The sequence below is a fragment of the Paralichthys olivaceus genome, chromosome 15, assembly GCF_024713975.1.
Source record: "Paralichthys olivaceus isolate ysfri-2021 chromosome 15, ASM2471397v2, whole genome shotgun sequence".
NCBI lineage: Eukaryota > Metazoa > Chordata > Actinopteri > Pleuronectiformes > Paralichthyidae > Paralichthys > Paralichthys olivaceus.
Window position 1 is genome coordinate 17,327,112 of NC_091107.1, and position 23,386 is coordinate 17,350,497.

Genomic DNA, 23,386 nt, shown 5'->3' on the forward strand with positions numbered 1-23,386 from the left:
AGAGGAACCACACAATTTGACTCATTAATTCAGACACTTTTATTGTTGACACATCAATTCAAACAGTGTTTGTCTGTGTAAGACATGCACAGAAAAGGGGGAACAGCCTGAAGGAAAGAAACGCTGTAGTTACTTCAGTGTTAGACATAAATGGCATAATCAGACAACATTCACACCTCAAGTTATTCAGCAGAAAGATACCATAGAGAATTAATTAATACATAGCATTTCCAACAGACACAACTGTTTAATAATTCATATATGTTTTCACATTTCCTTCAATGGGAACATGTGGTTAAAAGCTCAGCTGGTGTCATGGATACAAGGGGCTTCCCCTCTAATATCTTATGATTATTAAATGACCACCTTGACATTTAACCAATGTACTAGAGGCTTGTCATGCTCTTTGCATGGGAAGTGCCTGGAACGCAATGTAGATTTTCCTCAAACTGTCAGTCAGTGTCGATGTATATGCCTCAAACAAAAGATGATCACCTACAGTATAATTTAGACTCACAATCTCAATTTAGATTCTCAAAAAGGCAGCTTATGAATCAGATCAATACATTTGACATTGTGTTAACTATTTCAAATGAATGCAGTTTTCTGTCTGTTGCTTCAACTATCTTGTCCGTGCTGCGCTTTGACCCTCAACCTCGTTCACAGATGACTTCGATCACACTCTGCTCCATCGGGGCAGGATCCAGGCAGCGGTGAGCGGAGCTGCCCACTATCTCATCCAGAAGAAAGTGCACCAGGTTCTCGTCGGAGACAAAGCGCCACAAGTACATCTGCAGGTAGTGGCAGTCGACCTGGATCTGCTGCAGCCCGTAGCGTCCGAACGTGCGCAGGCGGACGCACTCCAGGAACGTCTTTAAACTGATTTTGATGATTCCCGTCATCACAGAGACCTGAGGCGATGGAGGGCCGTGTAAAGAGAATGTTTTCAGCTGAAGAGTAAATTAAGATTCAACAGCATTGAATAAGATTCAACAGCATAATAAACTGGACTCACCTTGTTGAACTCTACCGAACTGAAGATGTCGATCCTCTCAGAAAACAGCTTGTGGATGTTGCTCAGCAGATTGGTATCCATAGGAGCGCTGCGGACAAACAGAAGATAAATCCCTCAAGCAAATTCACAACCAAAGCAACAATTTTCTTATGTAAAGAGATTGCTCAGTGTTAATTGCCCCCCCTGCAATACAAATGAAGGAGGTACTACAGATTGGAGCCATGTTTGCATCTTTATTCTATTCACACACAACTTTCAAACAAGCCTTCCGCTGGACTATAGGTCTACCTAATTTTGGCATTTTCAAAATGATTACATATTGGGATAAAAAGAAGAGGAGCTTAAATATTAATATAATTATCTGTACAAGAGACAAAAGACCCACAAGTTACAAGGGTGGCCTCAATGCACACATTTGCAGCTGATTCACAATAGTGACTGGAATGCTGATTTGCAAAGATAAAGAAAAGAAGCTACAAATGACTTTGTATGTAAATTTAGTTTTTTCTGAAACACTCTTTTTCTTATTTGCTGAAATCCTCTTAATGTACAGAAAGCCATCAATGAATAAAGTCATCTGGAAAAAAAGCCAGTGTCTGTGGTCCTCGCAGGACTGTAATATACACGACCAATTCATTCAGTCTGAATGAAATGATCTAGGTCTCAGATTTTGCAAAGAGCCTCAGACTTACATACAGTATCTTGCATCTTAAATTATGCATCTCACACATCAGAGAAATTACAGTAACTCACTGTATCAGAGTCAACTCAAAGTTAGCCACATGCCAGTGAAACACTCACCAGCAACATTGCAGACTTCATCATTCTATCACAGAGAGTTTGATATGTTGTTAATACTGCATATGAAAGGTTTGTCAATAACCAAAACTAAACGGAGGCTGCTGGAGGACTCCTCTCTTTCTCAGTCAGTTTGTAGCTTATGTACCTTGGAGTGTAGCTGGCCGCATAGCGCACTTGCTGCCTCGAGCTACTGTAAACAGAGAAAGTCCTTTTGCTGGAGTCGCTGCTGTGTGCCTTCCTCACACCTTCTTCATATAAAAGCCCCACCTACAACAGAACACAAGGATCGTAAGAGCATGAGAGCATAACGACTGGACTGGAAGACATGTTATTCAGTTCCACAGCTTTACCTGCACATCAATTGAGGTGGTGTCCTCTACTACTCTCTTCATCACAGCGCGGACATTTCTAGGCTCGATGGTGTTCACCCAATCTCGTGTTTCAACACTCTTTCTTAGCATCTGGGAGATAATCAGACCCTGAACCTGCACAAACAAATGACAAAATACACCATAAACACATTGGTGGGAATATCTGTAGTATTTTCCTGCTCTGATATATGATGTCCCTCAGTGAATATTGCTGGTGAAAACTGACCTTAACATAATGGTTCAGTAGTTTCTGTGCTGCCTCTCTGGCTTCTGCACATAAAGTTGTGACCTGTGTTACAGGACTGTGATGCTGTGAAAGTACAAAACACCTGCAGGTTATTTTTTAGAAATGACCTACTTCAATTTGAGGAAAATCTTTTTAAAAATGCATAATACCGATAATATGCTGCATTTTTAAGGTGAGTGTTAGCATGTACCTGCACAAGGAACTGTTCGTCTGTGAGCGTGAGTATGTAGGAGATGGTCGAGGTTTCATAGTCTAAGCAGAGGCGAGACAGCAGCAACAGGAGGGCCGGAGGAGTTGAACCTCCTTTGTCTCCTGCGCTCTCACAGAACTGGCGAGAAGACTGACAAATAAACTTGATAAAATTCACCACCAGACTCTCACGTACACCCCGACTACAGAATTCACCCTGTGGGGAGAAGATAGACACAAAAGTGGGGGGTTACAATTTTACAGGATGGATGAAATTAAACCATTAGTTCATTGGTAGTTCATAGTATTCTGTCATTATTTTATCAATCATGTTTTCATAAGAAGTCTTAGCTACTAGTTAAGTTTGGGCTCCTATGGGGCAGAGAGCAATATGTTAATTTATCTGCTGATATACAGCAAAGGAACATTCACCTTGAAGTAAGGCTTGTTGGAGAACGTAATGTCCTTAGCTGTGAAGAGATGCACTGATGCCAGCACTGACTTAATCTGATTGAGAATAGAGGCTGATAAGGAGGAGAGCAGCTCCGGCAGGCTGGTTGGTGCATCTCTACCAGATGCCGGCCCTCCATGAAGAGCTCCGCCGCCAGTCACTGAAGCACCAGCCACAGAGAGACGCGGTGTCGCCAAAGCCTGCCTCACATCTGTCAAGCTGTCCAGGTAGAAGGTCTGCAGAGCAGACAGGTACTGCTTGACTCGCTCTGTCGCCGCCCGAATCACAATCTCAGTCCCCTTGTTGGGCACAGAGGAGCCCGGGAGTAGTTTGGCCACAGCCTGAAGTCTGCGGTGGAAGCGGTCAAGTGCACGGACTAGGAGAGAGTTATCTCCAACTCCTTTCTCCTCTTGTATCCTCCGCTCCACGAGCGAGAAATACCGAGCTGCCAGGTCATCCACAAAGGCATGCAGCTTGCCATTTGCCATCTGTGGGATATTTTTAGATGCTAGCTCTTCTGTCTGTGCGTGGTTGATAAAAAGTTCTTGATATGATGTAATTAACAAACATAAGCTGCTGACAAATTCATTGCAGCCTCTGTCAATGAATTCCAGGATGTCAGTGTTTGAGGTGGGAGAAGATAGAGAGCTCGTTTTAGGTGAGTTATCATCTGGAGATCGGGCACCTGCGGTCGATGATGACCCGCGCACTGGAGCATCTTTCACAGCTGAGGCGAAAGAGTATGGTCTTATCTCTGCTTCCAGGCCCTGAAGGTCCGACTCGAGTCGAGCTCGTGCATGGCTCAGGAATTTATCACAGAGCTCCTCAGCTGGCTCGTCCAACTGTAGCAGCAGCTCCACACACTGTGATAAATCTTTGGCGCTTGATCCACCGTCCCTATGAGCACAAATAAACATTTTTGACTTACAGGAATCAGGAAATAAGGATTTTTAAATCTGTTGATGACAAAAATATCTTTACCATTGCAGCATTGTACACATGTTCACATATGGAAAATTGTTTAGAAGAAAATATGATCTTATGTCCACAATATAAACCTCAAAATGTATGATTATTTGTGTTTAAATCTGAGAGAGTCTGAAAGAACTAAATAAATACGTATTAATTATACTTAAAATGTTCTAATCATTTCATTTAATTTGATCTTTATTTCTGTGCATTCATAAACCTGCATGCACTCATATTAGTCCCATCTCTTTCCAGCAGTAAAAATTATTCTTAAATGTCATGGCTCCTCACAGTGGCATCAATTCCCACCTGAACTTCTGTCGAAGCTCCTGCGCCAGCTTGTCGATGATGGCGTGACAGTCATCCTGAATCCCCTTAAAGGAGGGCAGGTGGCTGTACTGCTGCAACACACAGCGGGCACGGCGGTGGGAGCTCACCGCCTGAGCGTAGGCCTGCAGCTCCAGACACTTGTTCAATCGAGCCGGCAGCTCAAACAGAAACTGCAGCTTCCTCAACAGAGTGTGAACCCCTGGAAAGAAATATGCCAAGACAAAAAGAAAATAACCATTATAAAGCCTGCTGCCCCAAAGATGAATGAACAAAATGAATCCAGTGTGGGTCTCACCTGACAGTTTTGTAATCTGTGTGTGCTGGTCCTGTAGAGTACCACTGATAGAGGCACTGAACTCTGTGATTGCTGCCATGTTAGCAGACAGACAGTCCATTTCATCTTCCATCTTTTTGAAGTCATTCTTCATCTTTCTTATGGTATCTGGAAACATGAAGGGGTTGCTCAACAATCTTGCTACTCACAATTTAACAAAACTTTTTCATTTCAACAAAAGCAAAGCCGAGTTCACACTATACTACTTTCAAAGTCGTCAGGTCGCTACGGCATACATGACTTGCTGTCTTATGATTGGTAGATTGCAGCATTGTGAGTTCAAACTACATGATTAAATGGCGATGGGGGTTCACACACTACACAATGTTTCACCAGGAGAACGAAAGAAGAGACACAGGGAATCTGAGAGGAAATCCTCCTGCTCTTCTGTCATCCTGCTCAGAGCGACACAGCTGGAGGAGGTGAAACGCTGCTCTGTCTGAACCTCTTTATATACAGTCTATGGTCTGAACCCATCTGAGCCAGAGTGAAAACTAACCAAACCTGACAGGCATTTAGTTTTTTGTGTCCGAAGCCGAGTATGTAAGCTGCACTGAGTTTGCTGCCTTGTTCCTTACATGAGGGTACGTGTCTGTGAGCCTCTTTATTCTGTCTTCGAAGAGTTCACATTTAGCTATGGGCGACTGCCAGTCGGACACCTATCGGAGGCTTTTGTCTGCGACTTGCAAAACTCATCAGCAACTGGCAAATCGAGCTGAAAATCGTGAAATGTGAACAAGTCTGAAGTGAGATGTTCACTCACCTGTAGCAGATATGAACTTGTTGTAGTTTTCATACACCAGCGTCTGCATGTCACTGTCTAAAGAGCGTATCTGCTTCACCATGCAGGTCTCCTGGTCCATCAGCTCCGCAAGAGAGCACTCTCTTCTGAGCTGCATGCGGAGAGAAGACATGGAACGGTCAGTCACTCATAAAAAGAGTAGATGTATAATTCATAAAAAAAAGTCAAATGACAGACTTTATTAAGTACATCTTTGTTTTCCATTAGGAAATTATCCTTATAACTGCTTTAAAGAAAGGGGTGTCAAACGCAGCCAGGAAATGGGTGTAAATTCAGCAAATACCAGCAAATTGAATTGTTTTGCTTGACATGTATATCAAGTGAATGAGCAGCTACTGTAAGCATTGTTGATAGTGTTGTGTAGTTTAATATAACACTGGTCCTGACAGCAGCTGGAACCTCACACAGTGCAGAGGTCCTGTGTGGTCCTGTGACGGCAGAGCTCTCTCACCTTGTTCAGGTAGTGCTCCGGGTCAAAATGAGGCCCGTTGATGTCGCAGGGATCCAGGGAGTCCGGCTCATCCGCGGACTTCCCCTCCTCGTTCAGGCCGTAGTAGAGCTTCAGCATGCCGTGCACCCTCCGCCTCCTGTCGGGGCCACAGTCCTCCGACTCCGCCGCCGTGCCGCCGTCCATAGCGAGCTCCAGCGGCCAGCTGACAAACACACAAACAACACGACGATAAACAAAAAGTGACACGCGTCCAGCGGCAGCAGCTAACAACCAGTGTCTGCACACAGTCACTTGTTGTTCTTCTTCTGAGAGTAGCTGGGACCCGTGCGGCTCAGCTGCCTGCTAACATTAACAAGAGCTCTCGGAATAATTCAATCACTCAACGTCTTATTTCTCCATCAGCTGGCTGCAGAGCCTGGCTGCTTCCGGGTATGTAGCCTATCCGGTGATACGTCGTCAGTGTGCAGTCACGTGACTACGTTTAGCTGACGTGGGGGATGTTGTGCAGTAGTTGTAGTTCTTCTCTCCAGGCATCGATCTGTCATTGGATAATATTAATCCCACGAATAATTACACTTAAATACTGTGACAGAAAATATATTAAAATAAAGTAATACACACATAAATGAATCAATGAGTGAATGAATAAATAAAGTAAAATAGATAAATACAAATGAAAGGGACAAAAATGAATAAACCGAAAAAATTATAAATAAATAGATAAAGCCAAAGAAAAAACATTTAAGTGACACGTAAAAATTTATAAATAAATAGTTTCCCTCAATGCTCCTGAGGTCATAGAGGTCAGTCATCAAATATTTTCACTTCATCATAAGCTCTGAGGACAGAGTTGCTCTGTCATTAGTCTTAAGGAACCGAGACCACAAAGCTGAAAGTGATGAAAGTCCACTGATAAAAACAGAGGTGATGAAAAAAAAAAGATGGAGTGGTGAAGAGATGAATTATCAAGGGATTTGATTAATTAAAGCTGAATTGATTACAACTGTTCTGATTTAATGAAAACAAAGCAATGTTTCATCGTTTTCCATGTCTTATCATTCATTTATTGTGTACAACACAAAATTACCATCTGTCATTTGAGGAAAGTATCCTCAGGGGTGGAAGTAACACGTAGCTACTGAAATAAATGGAAGAGATGAGAACGCTTCCAGATGAATAATGGCAGGGATGAACATTTCAGTGAGTTGAAAAAAATATGATATATTGTCATTCGATTTGACATTTTATTTCAAGTGTATTGTAGTAAAAGCAAACTGAATAAAAAATAAATTTACTAAACCAATATTGGTTTGTTTGCAGATTCTTATGGTTACATTTTATTCTAATGTAATTAACCAGTAAAAATTAAATAAAAAACAATAAATTATATGTATTATGTGTGTGAATTTGGAATAATGTATTGTGCTCAAATTGTAAACTTAGGGATACACATTTCAGAAATATTTACAGAAGGGTGAGCAAGAGGAGACATTTGAAGCTTGAAAGACAAGACAAGAGAAGCTGAGGAGGCACAGGCGCCATCTTCAGGGAGCAAAGTTTTTTTATTTTATTGGTCAGATTCAAAATCTGGTAAAAAGTCTATGTAGCATCAGGGAAAATACAGTAAGCATTTAGGTCAGGCATTTGAAAATTATTTGAATTAAAAGTGAAGGTCACAAAACAACTGTCTGCATATGCATCAATGGTAAAATTAAACAATACTTTCAAAGCCTTATTAAATGCATCTAGTTCAAATTATACAGTAGGTCTGTCAAATTAGGTTGCTGCTTATAGTCATATTGTGGTAAAAATATTGATGCTGAAAATAAAATCATACATGTTAGTTAACATGAAACTGGTTTAAATTCACACTACAGTCACACTGCAAGCCTTAGTGCTCAATTCTTTTTTTTTCTCTAGATCCGTTTGTTTATGTTGCTGTTCACATTATCTGGTAAAATGTGGCCAGTATCAGACTCCAATGTGAAGTGTCATGGCCCTGATGTGACCCTGACTCGGGCGTATTGGGCCCACTGTGTGAATATGGTGTTTTGTGTAGGTAGTGAAGTAGTAAACACATTTTCACAGATATTTTGAGAAACGGCCACTTTGCATTTGTTTATTTAAAAAAAGAAAAAGAAAATACTAGACATATTTTAATGAAGGAACCACCATTCACTGTTCAACAGTAGCCCAGTGTAGTTAACCAATATATCAATACACTCACATCAGCTAAGAAAGGTGAAATGCACAGTCTAGTTGGAAATATATTACAAAACACAAATTATTTAAAACCACAACATTAGAATTTCTGGTTTCCAAGCACCAAAAAAGAAAAAGTCATTGAGATTCCAACTTAGTACAAACAAAAAGGCACTTTATGTTTCTGCAAATTGACTGCTCGAATAGGAGAACGCTTAAAATGACCAATTTCTTCCTTCTAGTGTACAAACACTGACCAGTATATGAAAAACAAAGTAAAAATATTCTCTCATAAAAGCCATCAAACGATACAAAACAATTTGTAGATGTAAAAGTTTTTAAAAACAGTGTATTAGTATTAATAGTGCAGTATCACATGATGATGTGTAGTCCGTCGGAATGCCTATTCTACAATGTGACATGCATAGTGTACGTTAGCAACAATATATTGGACTGCTGTGGTTAGGCAGACTGTAGCTGATGTAAAAGTCAAAAGCATAGAGATGTAAGCACATTCTGCAGTTTGCATGCTCAGGAGAATCAGGGAGAAGACATGAGGGCACCACATCTGAAATGAGGACATACTGCAGTGTTATAAAGACGTATAACTCGTGTAATGACTGAGCTGATAACATTTGTTATATGTAATGAAGAGAAAGAAACTGCTCAAATCAGGATCAGGATGAATTTCAGACATTCTCCTGGAGAGACTGTGATCTGCCTCTGGAGTGTTCAGGTAGCAGAATGTTTTTGCAGCATGTTCGATAGCTATGCTTTGGTGTACAGACTGAAATCTTAACAGCAAGTTCTTAGATTACCCTTAGCAAGATAACCAAAACATTGAAGTTGCAGTTTGAATGGAAGGTTTCTTTTATTTTAGCTTCTCTTATTAGAGAAGTTGCACAACTTTGACATTGCATCAGTTATACTGCTAATCAGGTCTGACCAAGCAAGTGAGTCAAGTCTAGACTGGTAGACAAGTGTTATTTCCATAAGTTAATACGTTCTTTATATTAACTAACTACAGAGTTTGGTTAGTTTTGAGTCTGATTTGATTCTTTACTTTACCATAGTTTTACTTAAGCTCTCCAATGAGCACCTGATACTGTGAACAAGAATTTTGGTTTCCACAACCTGATAATGTCTAATATATCCATTTACTTTACATGTTTAGAACAACATCAAATAATTCTGCTTTTGCAAATGAAAATTAATTTTGCATTTTCTTTCTTTCCAAGAAAACCAGCAGCAAGTATAAGCAAATTGTAATTGTGTCAAAATCTTAAATACGCGTACTTACACGAAACTTCCACAACAATTCCAATGTGCTCCCATGTGCGCTTTTTATGATCTGTAACACCAAACGTTTCTACCAGCACTTTTTATTGAGTGGTTTCATCCTTTCATGAGAACAAGGCACTGGCAGTTTAAAAAAGCAGAATAGTGGGGAACACACCCTCGGATCGGCCCCTGAAAGTGTTTGTCATGCTGTCTGTAAAGAGTTTGTGCGAACTCATACAGCTCTGAGGAGGATGTTTTAATGTTATAAGGGGATGTATTGCAATGTTCAATCCCCAAGAACAGTTAAAGTAAGAGGTAATGCAGTGGTTATACTCTTTTGAGGTTAAACATTTTTGAATAATACCAGTAAAAACGTCTCCAGAGTACTGCAAAAGGTGGAAAAGGTCACGAGATATCATACAGTCATCATCTGAGGGTTTCTCTAAGGCATGTCCCAGACTTATGAAGGAGGTCCCTCATATAATGCTCAGAGAATATTTCTATTATGTAAGGCCATCTCATTAATAGCCACTTCAGTTTAACCTCATAAGCATAGCTGTTAATAGAGCTTTTTAGTTTTTCACATTGCTGTACTCTCTTAATATACAAAACGTCAAAAGATAAATATTGTCTCACACACTTAAATCCCTCGCTTGGTCCTCTACATGTTCATATATTATCGCTTAAATGTCTAGAGCTCGTATCAAGTCTTTTCTTTAAATCTCAGTGTAAAATGTTCACGTTTTTGGTCTTTGAGACGAACAGGGCAGATCAGTGAGTTTAACCCTGCTCCAGACTCTCTGTCACTTGCACAGCGGAGTACGTGGCTGCAGACGCCTGTCGAGTGAAGAAGGACGCAGCTCTTTTTGGCTTCAAGCGTTTGATTTCTTTTCCTGAAAGACAAACATGGACAAATATTGAATAATTCCTCCAGCTGAAGTCACCACAGAGAGATTGTCATGGTTTAGAAGTAGAAGTAGCTACTACTAAATGCAACCATTAGACTCACCAGTGTCCACATAGCTGATAGTGTTGAGCGAATGGACCCGACTGCACACAACACTGTTTTGCCTGTGTAGCATCCCACGCCGTCCTCCACGTCCGTTCTTGTTGCTGCCATCTTGTCCCGCTTGTTGCGGAGACTGACTCACCTCGCCGTCCATTTCAGCTGCAGCTGCACCCTCAGACGCAGACTTCAGCTCCACGCAGAACTCGATGAAGCCGCTCATCAGCTCTGCCTGGTTCCAGACAAAAAAACAAAAACAAATCATTAAGTCTGATTCTAAGAGGTAGATGCAATACACAGCTGCACTTAGGCTTCTTGATGGTCCGTTTATGGCCTGAGCCACAGGCATACAAATGTCACATTGGCAGCCTCGGATTAGGGCCAAGTGTGATTATTTATGACTGCATCCACCATTATGTAACATCTCTTCAGCATCTGTTGGCTCAGACAGTCTTTTTCATTCATTCAATCATTGACCAGGGATTATATAGAAAAGAGAACAGAAAATTGTTTGATCTCTTTTTTGGTTTCAACCCAGTTTCAAGTGTTATGCTTCTCTAAGAACAAATGGGCACAGCAGCTGCACCTGATGCTCAAAGTCTTAAAAACACCAGGTGCAGGGTTCTCTTCAGAGATCGCTGCATATTCCCTCTACTTGTTGAAAACATTTGAAGTGAAGCACGCATAAGAGGACTGCATCTGTCCCCCTACCCAGCAGCAAGACCATTTAAAATTGATGTTTAAAATACGGCACAGAAGGTGGAGGTCAGGACAGGTGTGACCCAAAAAAGAAAAAAACAACTCCAACATGTAAATGAGCTACTGTACAGATGTTAAATATAATCATGTCTAGGGATGAAACAGTTTCCTGTTTTATGGTACACCGTGGTTAAATTCCTGACAGTTTGTTGAACTGTTTCAATCTTAAATTACTTTAATTACAATGGTTGGTGCTGTAAAAGCATGAGCTGCTAGTGATCTGGATGTAGCTTGCAACTGCTAGCATCCACTGTCTCCAAATTGCTTGAATTTAACGAACGCTGATATTTTGTACTATCAAACATTTGCAGTTCTGCATTTAAAAAAATGTCTTGTCCACTCTTCTAGTTTTGTGTTATTTTATCAGATTTGTTTACATGTGGTTGTATTGTTCTTACATGCACATACTTTGTTCATGAGTGTGTTTCCATTCACTTTTTGCATGTACTTATTTAAGGTGTCATTTGGGCCTTCATTCAGTTTGTATATCAGCTCATTTTAAAAATACTGCGTTAATACTGATGAATCAGTGTTAAATCCTCACTCCATTTCATATCAGATGATTTCTGAATTTCCTTTCACTACCACTGTCTTACTTGTTTTGAATAGATCTTTAGCAGTTTGTTGACTGGAGTTCCGTCTTCCTCTCCATCAAACTCCAGCCACAGAATGTGTGAGTCCCCCTCCTCCTCTGGGTAGCTGTGGTCCCACGAGAGCTGGCTGAAACGCAGGCCGAGCAGAACATGCTACAAGAAAACATGAAGAGATATCAGCATTGGTTTCATGAGGAGAAATGTGAAATACTTTCCACATTTCTGCAGCGTGCACAATGGTTATTCAAGTTTGCATACTGCCTTTTTTTTTACCAAGCTGTTCAAAGAAAACCTCAGTGCTCACCTTCTCTTTGACATCCATCACATAAACCCCCTCCAGGCAAATCCCAACATTGACAGCTTTGCGCTTTCCCCTTTGGAGGATCCCTTGCGCTGGTTTGTCAATCTCACCAAAGAAGAAACCACACCTGTTTTTGCAGGTTGAAAAATGAGAACATATTTATCATTGCCTCTGAGTTTTGAGTAGAAAGAGCAGCAATGGCTTGTTACAAAAATTCTTACCCATAATAAGGCAGAGTGTGACATGTGCTGAGGTACTGGTGTAGGAGCTGTGTGGGCTCAGGAGGGTTTGCAGCAGATGTGCAGATCTTTTTGTACTCCTCCAACAGGTTCTGCTCCAACCCTGCCAGACGACTCGACTTCCCTCTCAGAGTGGAGAGTAAACCTCCGCTCCCCATGGTGACGTGTGCAGGCAGATAAGAGGACAGCTTCTTCTCCCTGTGGAATGTGGAAAATTTGTATTAGAAATTTCGTGCATCTTATCTGTGGAAATCTGGTCTCAATATTATATTCAATCAATAATTCATTTTCTAACATTTCCTGCTTAATGCCATGTTGTCATTTGCTTCTGTCGTGTCCTCATGATAAACAGGAAGCAGAATGCAACACTTAGTCTTATGCCAGAGTGACTGTGCATTCCAATAGATTTCTCTATTGTCTGATTTCCTCATTCACAAGCATCGCAAATCTTAAATGCTACAGATTCTTTCCACTCCTGAATCACCGTGTTGACATATATTAATAAGTAAACATAAATTACATACATATTTTAATTCCATGCTCCTTTCACTTAAATGTTGTGTTTGATGTGTTTAAAGAGGAAGCCCACAATCAAACACATGTCTCACGATATTATTAACTCCTCTCCTCAGTTACTACCACACAGATTCTGTTCTTCAGCGTGATAAAGACAGCAACTAAAAAATACCTAGAGATGCTCTGAAAGGAACTTCTGGGTCAAAATCTACAACAAGTTATTATAACACAAGGAATGATTCACTCTGTAGATGTCAAGGTTATCTGATCTGGCTCCATTTAGGGTGTTGAACATCATGTAATCTATGTGTACTTCAAAAAGTGTTCAATGTGCACAGGTAAATGAAAGAAAACAAGACAGAATCTTTGGATTTTAGGATAAAGCACTAATATTTCTTTTGATGCAGCTCAGACCAAATTTACCTACACCTTTTTTTCTTTAATGATGATTTAACAACAAATAACGTAATACTGTGAGAAATAAACACCACTGACACAAACTACGATGTTTGATGTTAGAACACTGCATACACACAAGAGACTTCCTCAAAAATATCTATTCACTTATCTGTTACTAAAAGCAGGCATCCTGCGATGTGTGTTGTAAGTACCTAAAACAAGAACGGTGACTACACTACTTTAAAATGTCTCTATTATATGTACAGAGTTTTATAATACTTGTCAAGTACCTTCTGTGTAATTCTGAATCAAGCCTTTTGAGACTTGATTCAGAATTACACAGAAGGTACTTGACAAGTATTATAAAGCAAAACAAAAAACAATGATCATCCCACTCTAATCAAAACCGTTGACCTCTTGATATTCAATGAATGAATGTTCATCAAATACCAACAATCTGTTCTTGATTGCACTGACGCACTCAAAGCTGTGAAATCAACCAACTGCCAATTATATGTCAGTTTAAGGACATGATTTTGTTTTGTTCTTTTTACAATGTCTTCAAATTATGAAGGAGTGTGAACAAAAAAACATGTTCAATCTGGATAAAACTAGTAAGCTTTGAGGTGGTGGTAAGTACATTTTGTTACATTTGGACAAAGCCAGACTAACAGTCATCCCTTACTTTAGTCTTTATGTGAACTAAGCTACTGTGAACTGCACATCCATCTCCAGGCTGTAGCCTTATATCGAGAAAACTAAGAGTCAACAGTTGGACCATCAATAGAAAACAAAAATTCAGGCAATTCAGAATATAATCATATTTTTCAAACAATCTTTCTCACTCACCTTACAGTAGCAGTAAACTGTTGGCCGTCTAGACCAGTTCCCTCTTCAAGAGCAAGAGACAAGGCTCCAAGACTCATCCAGTGCTCGGGATCACAGGGGTATCTACCTGAGAGGATGTTGTTCCTGGCCTCTTCGTACAAAAGTTTCAAGACTACCTCATCATTGATCTGCTCAGGAGGGACACATCACGAAAATTATCCAACAGTTACTGTATCAGGACAGGCAGTTTCTTTTATCTTAAAACATTGAAATTGCCTCTAATGATCTACTCAGATGATTAAATAATTAGTTTTATTTGCTGCCTCATGTGAAGCACTTTGTTAATTTGGGTTTTGTTGAGTACTGATAAATTATAAAACAGAACAAAACATCATTACCCTACTGAAGAAGATGAAATGGCAGTTCTAATTTACAAGAAAACCCATTCTGATTACTGCACTAATGACTCTCAGACGATTACCAATTATCTTTATTAAAGTCAACTTATAATTTTAAGAGTCAAAAGTTTTGGTAAAACTGTACTCTTCGTACAAAATGATGGAAAACGGTGTCATCTCAATTTGCTCATATCTAAGATTAATCGATATTCAGGATTGGAGTCAGTGGTACCTGCAGCTCTCTTGGTTTAGGATAAAACACATTCCGTCTGTATTGGAGATACGGCTCATCTGAGGAAAAAGCAGAGAACAACCATGCATTATGGTTCCATGTGTTTCCATATCATGCAAATGTGTGAAATTCAGTCTCATCGCTCGGAGTGGAGGAGTGAGGGTATGGAGACAAACACTGCAGTAAATCAGGGGCTAACATCAAATCTGGTTCTAAAGCCCCCTCCAACCCACTCTGCACTGACTAACAGTTCTGCACTGTGCGTGGGTGGTATCCCTACCTACTCCACAAAAACACATAACAGCATTTAAATGATTATGCAAGGCATTTGTTCTCTTTTTTGTTTGATTAGTGCTAAGCTGTCACTTTGTCACCAGTTCTTTGGTAACACTGGACGAAAAGCACATAACGTGGTGGGCTGTTCCGCTTTGTCTGGCAAAGTAATGAGCAACAACAACAGACTTTCACTTCACCAAAAGTCCACTGTGGGGGACAATTTTGATTATTTGAGAATTAGTGCACTAAACAACAGTTTCAGTTTGTAAAAAATAAAAATAAAACCTCAGCTCAGTCTTGTCCCAGTTAATGTGACATAACGTTGTATTCTCTACCTCATTCAGCAAATAGACTTCCATGCTTTGATTTGAGAAAACATTAAAGGTTGGTGCATTAAACAAACATATGCTGACCATCTCTCACCTTGTGAAATGTCTTCCTGTGAGGCCTCAGTGAAGCGATACAGCAGGTCTTGCCACTGCCGACACAGCTTGTATGGTTGATGTCTCACTTTTAACTGCAATTCTTAAGAGTAAGGAAGAGATCAAATGTGATACACAGATACTTTATGCATGTTTCCCTGATTTGATTCTAGCGTGATATTTAAACCACTTTCCATTCCAGGGAAGTTTGAATTTTGTAACCCACAGTAAATCAAACCTGTATCATTTAAGCAACTTAATAAGACAGAAGCATCCACATACACATCAACATTCTCATAATGTCAATGCCTATAATTTGATCAGAAGAGAATTGTAGCAGTGGAGTGTGTGGGGGGGCTAAAGGTCTTACCGAGCAGTGGAGAACATAACCAGAAGGCAAAAGCATCATGTGCAGACTCAGGAATATTGAGAGCCTCATGAACACTTCGGCCCAGCTCCTGCACAGTGACACTGCCGAGCCCTTCTACAGATAAGTGGACTGCACTCTCACCAAACAGGTATATGAGCACATCTTGAGCTGTGTGAACAATCACAAATATATCAAATTAAACAAAAAATACATAAAAACAAAGGGGTCATTGTTACATATTATATTATTTGCTCCACCGTACCCCGGGAAAGAGTTGCTGAAGAAGCAACGCTTCCTCTTTGTGACAGATCATCTGATGAATCTGGAGGAAAACTGCAGTCATCCCCTTCCATCTCTACTCTGAAACACAAAGACCAAACTCAAAATCTGTCACAACACAATATCAACTTACAACAGGTTCTAAAACACAGCCTGAAAACGCATCTGAGCCTGGACCAGAGGGGGCATCAATGTACGAGATGGAATACAACACAAAACTTCAGGATTTCTACAGACGGTTTGAATCTCAGTTCAGCCGGGGGCTTTCTGTGTAGTTTGCTTTCTTCCTGTGTCTGCGTGGGATTTCTCCAAGTTCCTCCCACAGTCACGCAGACTGGGGGAAGTTAATGGGAGACAAAAAATGGCCGTAGCTGTGAACTGGAGTGTGAACGGTTGTTTGTCTCTGTTGGTTTATACACTAGTGACCTTTCCAGGATGTAGTTCACCGCCTCTCGCCCATTGTCAGCTGGGATTGGCTCCAGCTCCCCCACAATCCTCGAGAGGATCCACATTAGAGATGATGGCTGGACTTGATCTCTTCAAATCCAAGTCATCTGTGTACAGCTGGCCCGAGCAGTGTCTAGCCAATAAGGTGTATGTGCTTACAAGCCTCATGCTAACGTGGTTACATGCAAATACTTCTGCTTTAGTGTCATATACTTTAAAAAGACCCTTGCCTCAGAGAGAAGACTAGACAGATATGAGCAACATGAAGGGTCGGCGTCTCTCACTGCCATACCCGACATCATCCATTTCCTGTCATTTTCAGTAAACAAGCAATCAGGCTAATGTAGGTGTCACACTGCACCAGCGCCACCATGTGGTATTAGACTTGAAAACAACCAGCGCAATCAGAACATCCCAGTCGACCTCACCCTGTTGAACTGGAGCGAGCGTTTGGCCCCAACATGTCTCTGTTGCTTTGTGTTTTATGTTAGCATGGCTCCGAGCATCGACATTACAGCCTGGGTGGTGGTAAACACAGAGAGAAGACCCCAGCGGCACGAGGCCTGAGCTGCACACATTTCTACACATTGTCCAGCACAAGTCCAAACACTGGCTGAGACATTCTGTGGATCTACTCAACGCCACTTCACTTCGTTTTGTTAGCTTTAGCTAAGTTAGCTTGAAGGCAGGGGAAGCAGCCGTGCTAGCTGTTGACGCTAAAAGACTTTACTCTGCTACTTTCAGACCTGGTGAAACATTTCAGTCCAACGTTGATAAGTCCCACAAGTAAGCTAACTTTCAGTATTTTAGCCACCGGGCTGACACACACGCTGTTATGAGCAGCTAAAGGGAGAACATGTCTCTGTTGTCCGTCCACCGACCTGCCACTTCCCGTCAATTTCCCTCCACTCGCGGCTGCTTATCCTGGATACGATCCCAGCAGTTGTGTCCCCAGTGCAGCTACAGACACTAGCCACTGACGGAGACCTCCCAGCTGACTGACACTAGCTTTCCGGGCAGCAGCGAGGGCGACGCACGAACGACCCTGTTGTTGTGAACGATTCTTCCCTGGGTGTCAGGTGACAGCCACCATGAAGGGTTGAAAACTCCTCCACTACTGAAGCACTCGAGCAGGAAGCAGCTGTGACATGATGTGAGAGCGAGGGGATCGATGGTGGCTGTTGAAAACACGTTAGTGACAGCGTGAGTCCGTCACAGCGACTTCTCACGGAGCCGGTTCAAAAAGATTCGATCCCGGAATCAGGCTGAACGTCCGGAGAGCGCGCTGACGTAGCGTCACGTGACCAAAACGTCTTCCCATGTTCAGAGAAGATTAGTGTTTATCTGCTGCATATAAAAAACTATATATAATATTTTTATATAGAGATGAATGTGTTTATCTGCTGCATATAAAAAACTATATATAATATTTATATATATATATTAATGTGTTTATCTGCTGCATATACTTTACTTTATATAAAATACTATATATATATATATATATATATATATATATATATATATATATATATATACATATACACATATATATTAAGGTGTTTATCTGCTGCAGATAAAATACTATATAAATGTGTATATATATATATCTCAATGTGTTTATCTGCTGCATAGAGTACACTGGATAAAAATACTATATATAATATTCATATGTACATTAATGGGTTTATCTGCTGCATAGACTAGACTGTTTATAAAAACCTATATACATGTATAATATTTATATATAGATTAATGTGTTTATCTGCTGCATAAACATAAAATGCCTAAAAAATAACATTGATCAACACCTCTCTGACAGTCTCAACAAAAACTGTACAGTGACGTTTACAAAGCTAATAACTAACGCATGCTTCTGGCACATATAATAATGTAACATATATAACACAGGTCTGATGTTGCTTCATTTGTTATAGTGCTGACTTACGCTTGACACATCAGTATCAAACAAGGATTTCAAATTCAACACTGTGCTTCTTTGGGCCCTTAATGCACAGGCAAAGTGTGAAGCTGATAAGATGAACAATTCATGAAATAGGCTTTCCACATACAGAAAGACAGAGCTTTGATAATTTAGGCACGTTCAACAGCAATTATAAGTCCCATCTTGAGATACTAATCAGCACTAAAAATTAGGTTTGCTTAATAAGATACACAGCCCGGCTCTTTTGCAATTAGAATACATGGGAAGCCCTTTCACCTTTGTCTGTGATTCTACACCCAAATATGTGAGCCAAATCACTGTTTTTAAAAGGGCTTTTAATAAAGCTTTTCACATGGGTTGATATTATTAATAGATTCCAGAGAAGGACCAATTGTTTGTTTCTGGAAATAAAAAGACAGCAGAATTATTTTATTTATTGAGGCCTAATGAACCACTGGGGAAAAATAAGGGGAAAAGTGAAAAATTGAATTACATTTCTTTTCTTTTGTGTGGCAAAATCAGTTGTCTTAATGAAACGAGCCTCAGAAACAGCCTGCACCTGCATCTTACATCCACCTGACACAGGTGTCTAACTGCAAGGGCAGCAGGCTGAGTGGACTATTAATAAACAGGATTAACAGCTTTAACAAAGGTGAGCGAACAGAGGACACACTTGATGGCTTTCATCGCATTATCGACACTGATACATCAATCCTCTTATTCTTATTCTTTTCACAGGCCGAAGAGAGGCAGGGAGAAAGTTGCACCTTAGAGCACTGGTTAGGGAGAGGGACATATGGAATATCATATGCATGTATTTTATTTACAATAGAAAAGAGTTGGAAGAGGTGACTCTCCTGCATCAGGCAATTAGTATCTGCAAACCTTCAGAAATCATCTGTCATTATATCTGTCATTTTCCTGTCTCTACAATTTAGCTTTACATCCTTGTTTTTGTAGAACCAAAAGTCATCTTTGTACTTTGCCTTATGAATTAATATTTACCCGGAGATTGTTTGATTAGCCGACAATTGCTTTATTGATTCGATTTTGATTGATTATACATAGAAAATAATTGTAATAACGAAATATGCAATGCATATAATGACAAATACAGTGAAGGGATTTTGTGTATTTGTGAAACCAATGTAACAATAAAAGGGTTTATTATTATGAAAATAAGAAATAATAAAAGATAAAGAATGTGCTCAGTGATTTATCCTTTTAAAGGAGCAGAAGAAATCATGTTTACAATAACTTCTGCGGGTGGGTCTTCTCTGGTATTCATACACAGTGTGTGAAATATGAATGGGCAAGTATAGTGTGATAGTAAAGGTTTACCAGTGATGGTCATCTGATATTAAAAAATACTAGTCCTAAATCATTGTTTGCCCTCTCTGTGTAAAAATTATTTACATGTGTGTGTGCATCATGTGTGGTTTAGGCCGTGGCCGCGGGGGTCGCTCCTTCTGCAGTAGTGCCCTCTTCCACCTGGTTTGTGAGCAGGAAGAACTTCAGCACGGGGTTCATGTACTCCATGAAGGTGTCTTTCACGCTTTTCTCCAGCAGGTAGCCTTCCGTCTCAACTTCTGTGTTTTCCTGCCCTGCCACTGCCTCCATGGCGGTCTGCAGGAACCGCAAGCTCACCAGCACAGAAGCCTGGGAAGGAGGAAGGTGGAGAAATGTTAGATGTCGAGCATAGATATTATGGCATCCATAATATCTATGCTATCTATAACCTCTTTGCAGCTCTACCAATCCATAAAAGATCCATTTTATGGCATCTTCGCACCACCAACCCTGCCTGGAGTCACTGTGGGACTGTGGGACCACTGTAATTGTTCTCATGCTGTACCTGTAAGATAAAGACTGACAGCACTCCAGCCCCAATGGTGTTCATCAGACCCATATAGTATTTGACCAGGGCCTCTCTGCAACCTCGGAGGTAGATGTTGAGCTCCTCCGTCTGGTATTCGTAGTTGTAGTGAGCCGAGTTGTTGGTGAGCTGATACTGGATGCACGGCCGCGGAGAGCTGGGGTTGCAGCAACTGAATGGAACACCGTCTACCAAGTAACGGCCATCCACGTTGCTCTTAATGCGGCTAATTAACCAAAGGAAACGTGTATCAGATAAGAGATGTTTTCACCAGTAAACACAGTATTGTTACTGAATATCGATGTGAAATTCTCTCCCAACTATTTTCCACTACTTACTCTTTCACTTCCTTAGAGCTGAAATCCAGGTAGCGGTTGCTGATCCATTGAACCTCGAACCAGTCCCTGAAGTCACTGTTTCCACAACACTGAAACTCCATCTGCAGCCGATCGATGTTCTGCTTCTGGAAGCAGCGGCCCGGGGTGTCTGTGTCCTTGTAGAAACGGATGCCGTTCTTCAGGCCGACCTTCAGGGAAGACTCCAGGCTGCCCTTCATTGCGTAGCTCATGATGACGGCTAGCAGCATGAGGACAGTGAAGAAACAGGAGATGGCGAAGTAGGGCTTCAAGAAGTTCTTCCAGCGAGGGAATCGTCCGGCATCCAGGGCATCTTGACAGATCTTTGAAGCAAAGTAGTTGATCCCCAAGGAGGCCAGACCAACTATCATCAGGGTGTTGGGCACAACATGAATGTCTGCGTTATCCATCACCTGTAATTAAGTCACATGGAAATACATACAATACTTTCAAATGTTTTTGTATTTTTCATAGAAACGGTAAAAGTCCTAAATACACACAATGCATAATGTAATACTGTATGATAATTTGCATGAATCATTTTTTTATCACGATTACAGTCTGTCCCATATACTCATAATAAACACCACCTCAGTTTAATCAGAGTGTGTTGAGCAATAAATATACATAAACCGATAGATATGTCAACACAGTTTTCTTCTTTCTTAAATGTGCTGTTGCTCTGTCATATTATACAAGGGTATATGAGCTCTTATATATTGTGCAAATGTGTTTTCAGGTTTTATTTCCTCTTTTCACGATTGCGGCACTGAAAGAGACAACATGTATTTATAATATTTAACAGGAAATGTGTTAGCTCCAGGAGTAGCATCCTCTGTGTGTATTTTTGTGTGTGCGTGTGCAAGTATGTGTTTTAGGGTCACATATTTATTTAATCACATGCTGAACACAATACAAATATTTCCAATATAATATTGAAATACATAAACATAAGCTTAAACATATTTTGATAATATTGAAAAGGTATAATGAGAGTCTTCAGAACATTGGATTAGGATGATTAAGACTGACAGAGCCTGGTTTATTAAATGATGACTCATCATGGGCTAAAGTGGGTCACAGTTGTGTCCAGTTCACAAGGACATTCCTTTATCTTCTCAAGAAAGTCAATTCCATTTTCAAATTTTCTTTTTAAAAGTTTGACAGTTTGTAGGACAGCTACAGTTGACTGTCCTTAGATGTAAATATTTAGTGTACAATTTCCAGTTTAGAATCTATTTCATGTGTTATCGACCCTCAGAGGGCTTGACAATTGTTTCTATATTTCGTTTTTACCCCATCGATGGTGATATGTTGTGGTTTCTCTCTTGTGACAAATGTACTTATTGTAAGTCGCTTTGGACAAAAGCGTCTGCTTAATGCCCTAAATGTAAATGTATCAGTTTTTTTCTCAATCACAGGTATGAACACAGTTTGTCCACAAAATCCAATGTACTGTAAAGTCTCCATTACACCCATTTACAATGACACAAGTTTATAATCATAGCAATTTAAAATTAGGAATAGCAAAACTTTGGATATATCAACAAAGCTTTAAAATCCTGGCATTTAAATTTCAAAAAGTACCTCTGCCCGTCTGCGGAGCTCCGTCTTAAGGAGGCAGCCCAGGGTGAAGGTCATGGCCCCGGCCACTGTGGCACTCCAGGAGAGGAGCCACAGTCCCTGGGCCAGCTTCACCCTTTTCTCAAAGGGGAACTTCATCTTCATCACCACCATGGTTGCAGCGAGGGGCTCCGGGTCTCACCAAGGGAATAGGGGAAGGAGAGCGACGAGGCGACGAGGGACGATGCTGTGCTTTGTCTGTGAGAGAGGAGCAGAGGTGAGAGGCAGAACTCCAAATGCTCAGAGAGGAAGATGACCAAACTGTACTAAAACTCTGAATTCAGAAAAGTTGTGGAAACACAGCAGGCGTCATTAAAAACTAACCCTAATAACTTTTAAAAAGGTCAAGAGAAATTACGACAAAATCCTCAGAGAAAACATTTATAAAACCTTACATCCCAATGAGAGCGGCTCCAACTAAACAAATGTTAGAGCATCTAAGTTCACCTTATTTGATTCCCCAGAAAGAGCTGAAAAAAGTCCAGTTACCTCCACCGACCACTATGTACCGTCCAGTGTGCCACACAGTGGATTTGGCACACTGGATTTGGCAAAACCTGAATGTCGGGAGTGTCTTACCTCTAATGCCTACCTATCCTATTAAAGTGGTCTGTGAATCCAGGCCATTGTCAGCTCAGCACCCATCACTCACACAGAGGGACACAGATGACAAATCTAATTGAACCTGACAGGGAGGTGGATATTATAATAATGTGTAACAGTAACACATATCCTCATGACACAACCCCATAAGCACATGTAAACTGGAATAAATAAAGACAACAGGACAAGTAGCAGTGTTTCAATGAATCAAGAAGTTTGATAGATGCCAGAATCATTTCTTGTCTTTCATTTGTTTTGCTTCCTGTGATGATGTGACTAAAGGGAGTGTTGAAAGTTGAAAGAATATTAACGTCTACTGCCAGGGAATATTATTTACATTGAGGACATGTTTCTGCTCAACAGCAGCAGAAAGGAATGTGTAGTGGCAGCGAGAGTAAGTGTTGATTTTCTTATAATCCCCACAAGGACGTCAGAGGGTTAAATATAACTTTATCTCAACATGTTGATCATACGG

The 23,386-nt window shown here is 40.6% G+C and overlaps 3 protein-coding genes across 7 annotated transcripts; all 3 read right to left on the bottom strand.

The window, feature by feature from the left end:
- Positions 1 to 24: 24 nt before the first annotated feature.
- Positions 25 to 6,415, bottom strand: vps51 (VPS51 subunit of GARP complex). 3 transcript variants are annotated; one of them, XM_069510383.1, is made up of 12 exons: positions 6,252 to 6,393; positions 5,961 to 6,162; positions 5,471 to 5,600; positions 4,669 to 4,815; positions 4,353 to 4,572; positions 3,056 to 3,971; positions 2,625 to 2,840; positions 2,414 to 2,497; positions 2,167 to 2,301; positions 1,962 to 2,083; positions 1,016 to 1,103; positions 25 to 911 (listed from the first exon to the last, which is right to left on the bottom strand). In XM_069510383.1, exons 2-12 carry the CDS (start codon positions 6,141 to 6,143, stop codon positions 651 to 653), a joined length of 2,502 nt encoding a protein of 833 aa, XP_069366484.1. In that variant the 5' UTR covers positions 6,144 to 6,162; positions 6,252 to 6,393; the 3' UTR covers positions 25 to 650. The 3 variants fall into 3 exon arrangements, with proteins under 3 accessions (XP_069366484.1, XP_069366485.1, XP_069366483.1); XM_069510384.1 differs by having other exon boundaries at positions 6,345 to 6,384; XM_069510382.1 differs by having other exon boundaries at positions 5,961 to 6,415.
- Positions 6,416 to 8,051: 1,636 nt separating this feature from the next.
- Positions 8,052 to 17,810, bottom strand: frmd8 (FERM domain containing 8). 2 transcript variants are annotated; one of them, XM_020086055.2, is made up of 11 exons: positions 17,390 to 17,810; positions 16,045 to 16,142; positions 15,783 to 15,950; positions 15,414 to 15,515; positions 14,715 to 14,773; positions 14,106 to 14,272; positions 12,324 to 12,539; positions 12,106 to 12,229; positions 11,805 to 11,954; positions 10,453 to 10,681; positions 8,052 to 10,336 (listed from the first exon to the last, which is right to left on the bottom strand). In XM_020086055.2, exons 2-11 carry the CDS (start codon positions 16,133 to 16,135, stop codon positions 10,224 to 10,226), a joined length of 1,419 nt encoding a protein of 472 aa, XP_019941614.2. In that variant the 5' UTR covers positions 16,136 to 16,142; positions 17,390 to 17,810; the 3' UTR covers positions 8,052 to 10,223. The 2 variants fall into 2 exon arrangements, with proteins under 2 accessions (XP_019941614.2, XP_019941615.2); XM_020086056.2 differs by having other exon boundaries at positions 16,045 to 16,137; positions 17,390 to 17,758.
- A 961-nt stretch (positions 17,811 to 18,771) lies between these two features.
- Positions 18,772 to 22,930, bottom strand: rom1a (retinal outer segment membrane protein 1a). 2 transcript variants are annotated; one of them, XM_069510385.1, is made up of 5 exons: positions 22,798 to 22,930; positions 22,273 to 22,506; positions 20,668 to 21,098; positions 20,309 to 20,555; positions 18,772 to 20,112 (listed from the first exon to the last, which is right to left on the bottom strand). In XM_069510385.1, the coding sequence occupies exons 2-5, from the start codon at positions 22,420 to 22,422 to the stop codon at positions 19,894 to 19,896; spliced, it is 1,047 nt and encodes a 348-aa protein (XP_069366486.1). In that variant the 5' UTR covers positions 22,423 to 22,506; positions 22,798 to 22,930; the 3' UTR covers positions 18,772 to 19,893. The 2 variants fall into 2 exon arrangements, with proteins under 2 accessions (XP_069366486.1, XP_019941189.1); XM_020085630.2 differs by having other exon boundaries at positions 22,756 to 22,914.
- Between the last annotated feature and the right edge of the window lie 456 nt (positions 22,931 to 23,386).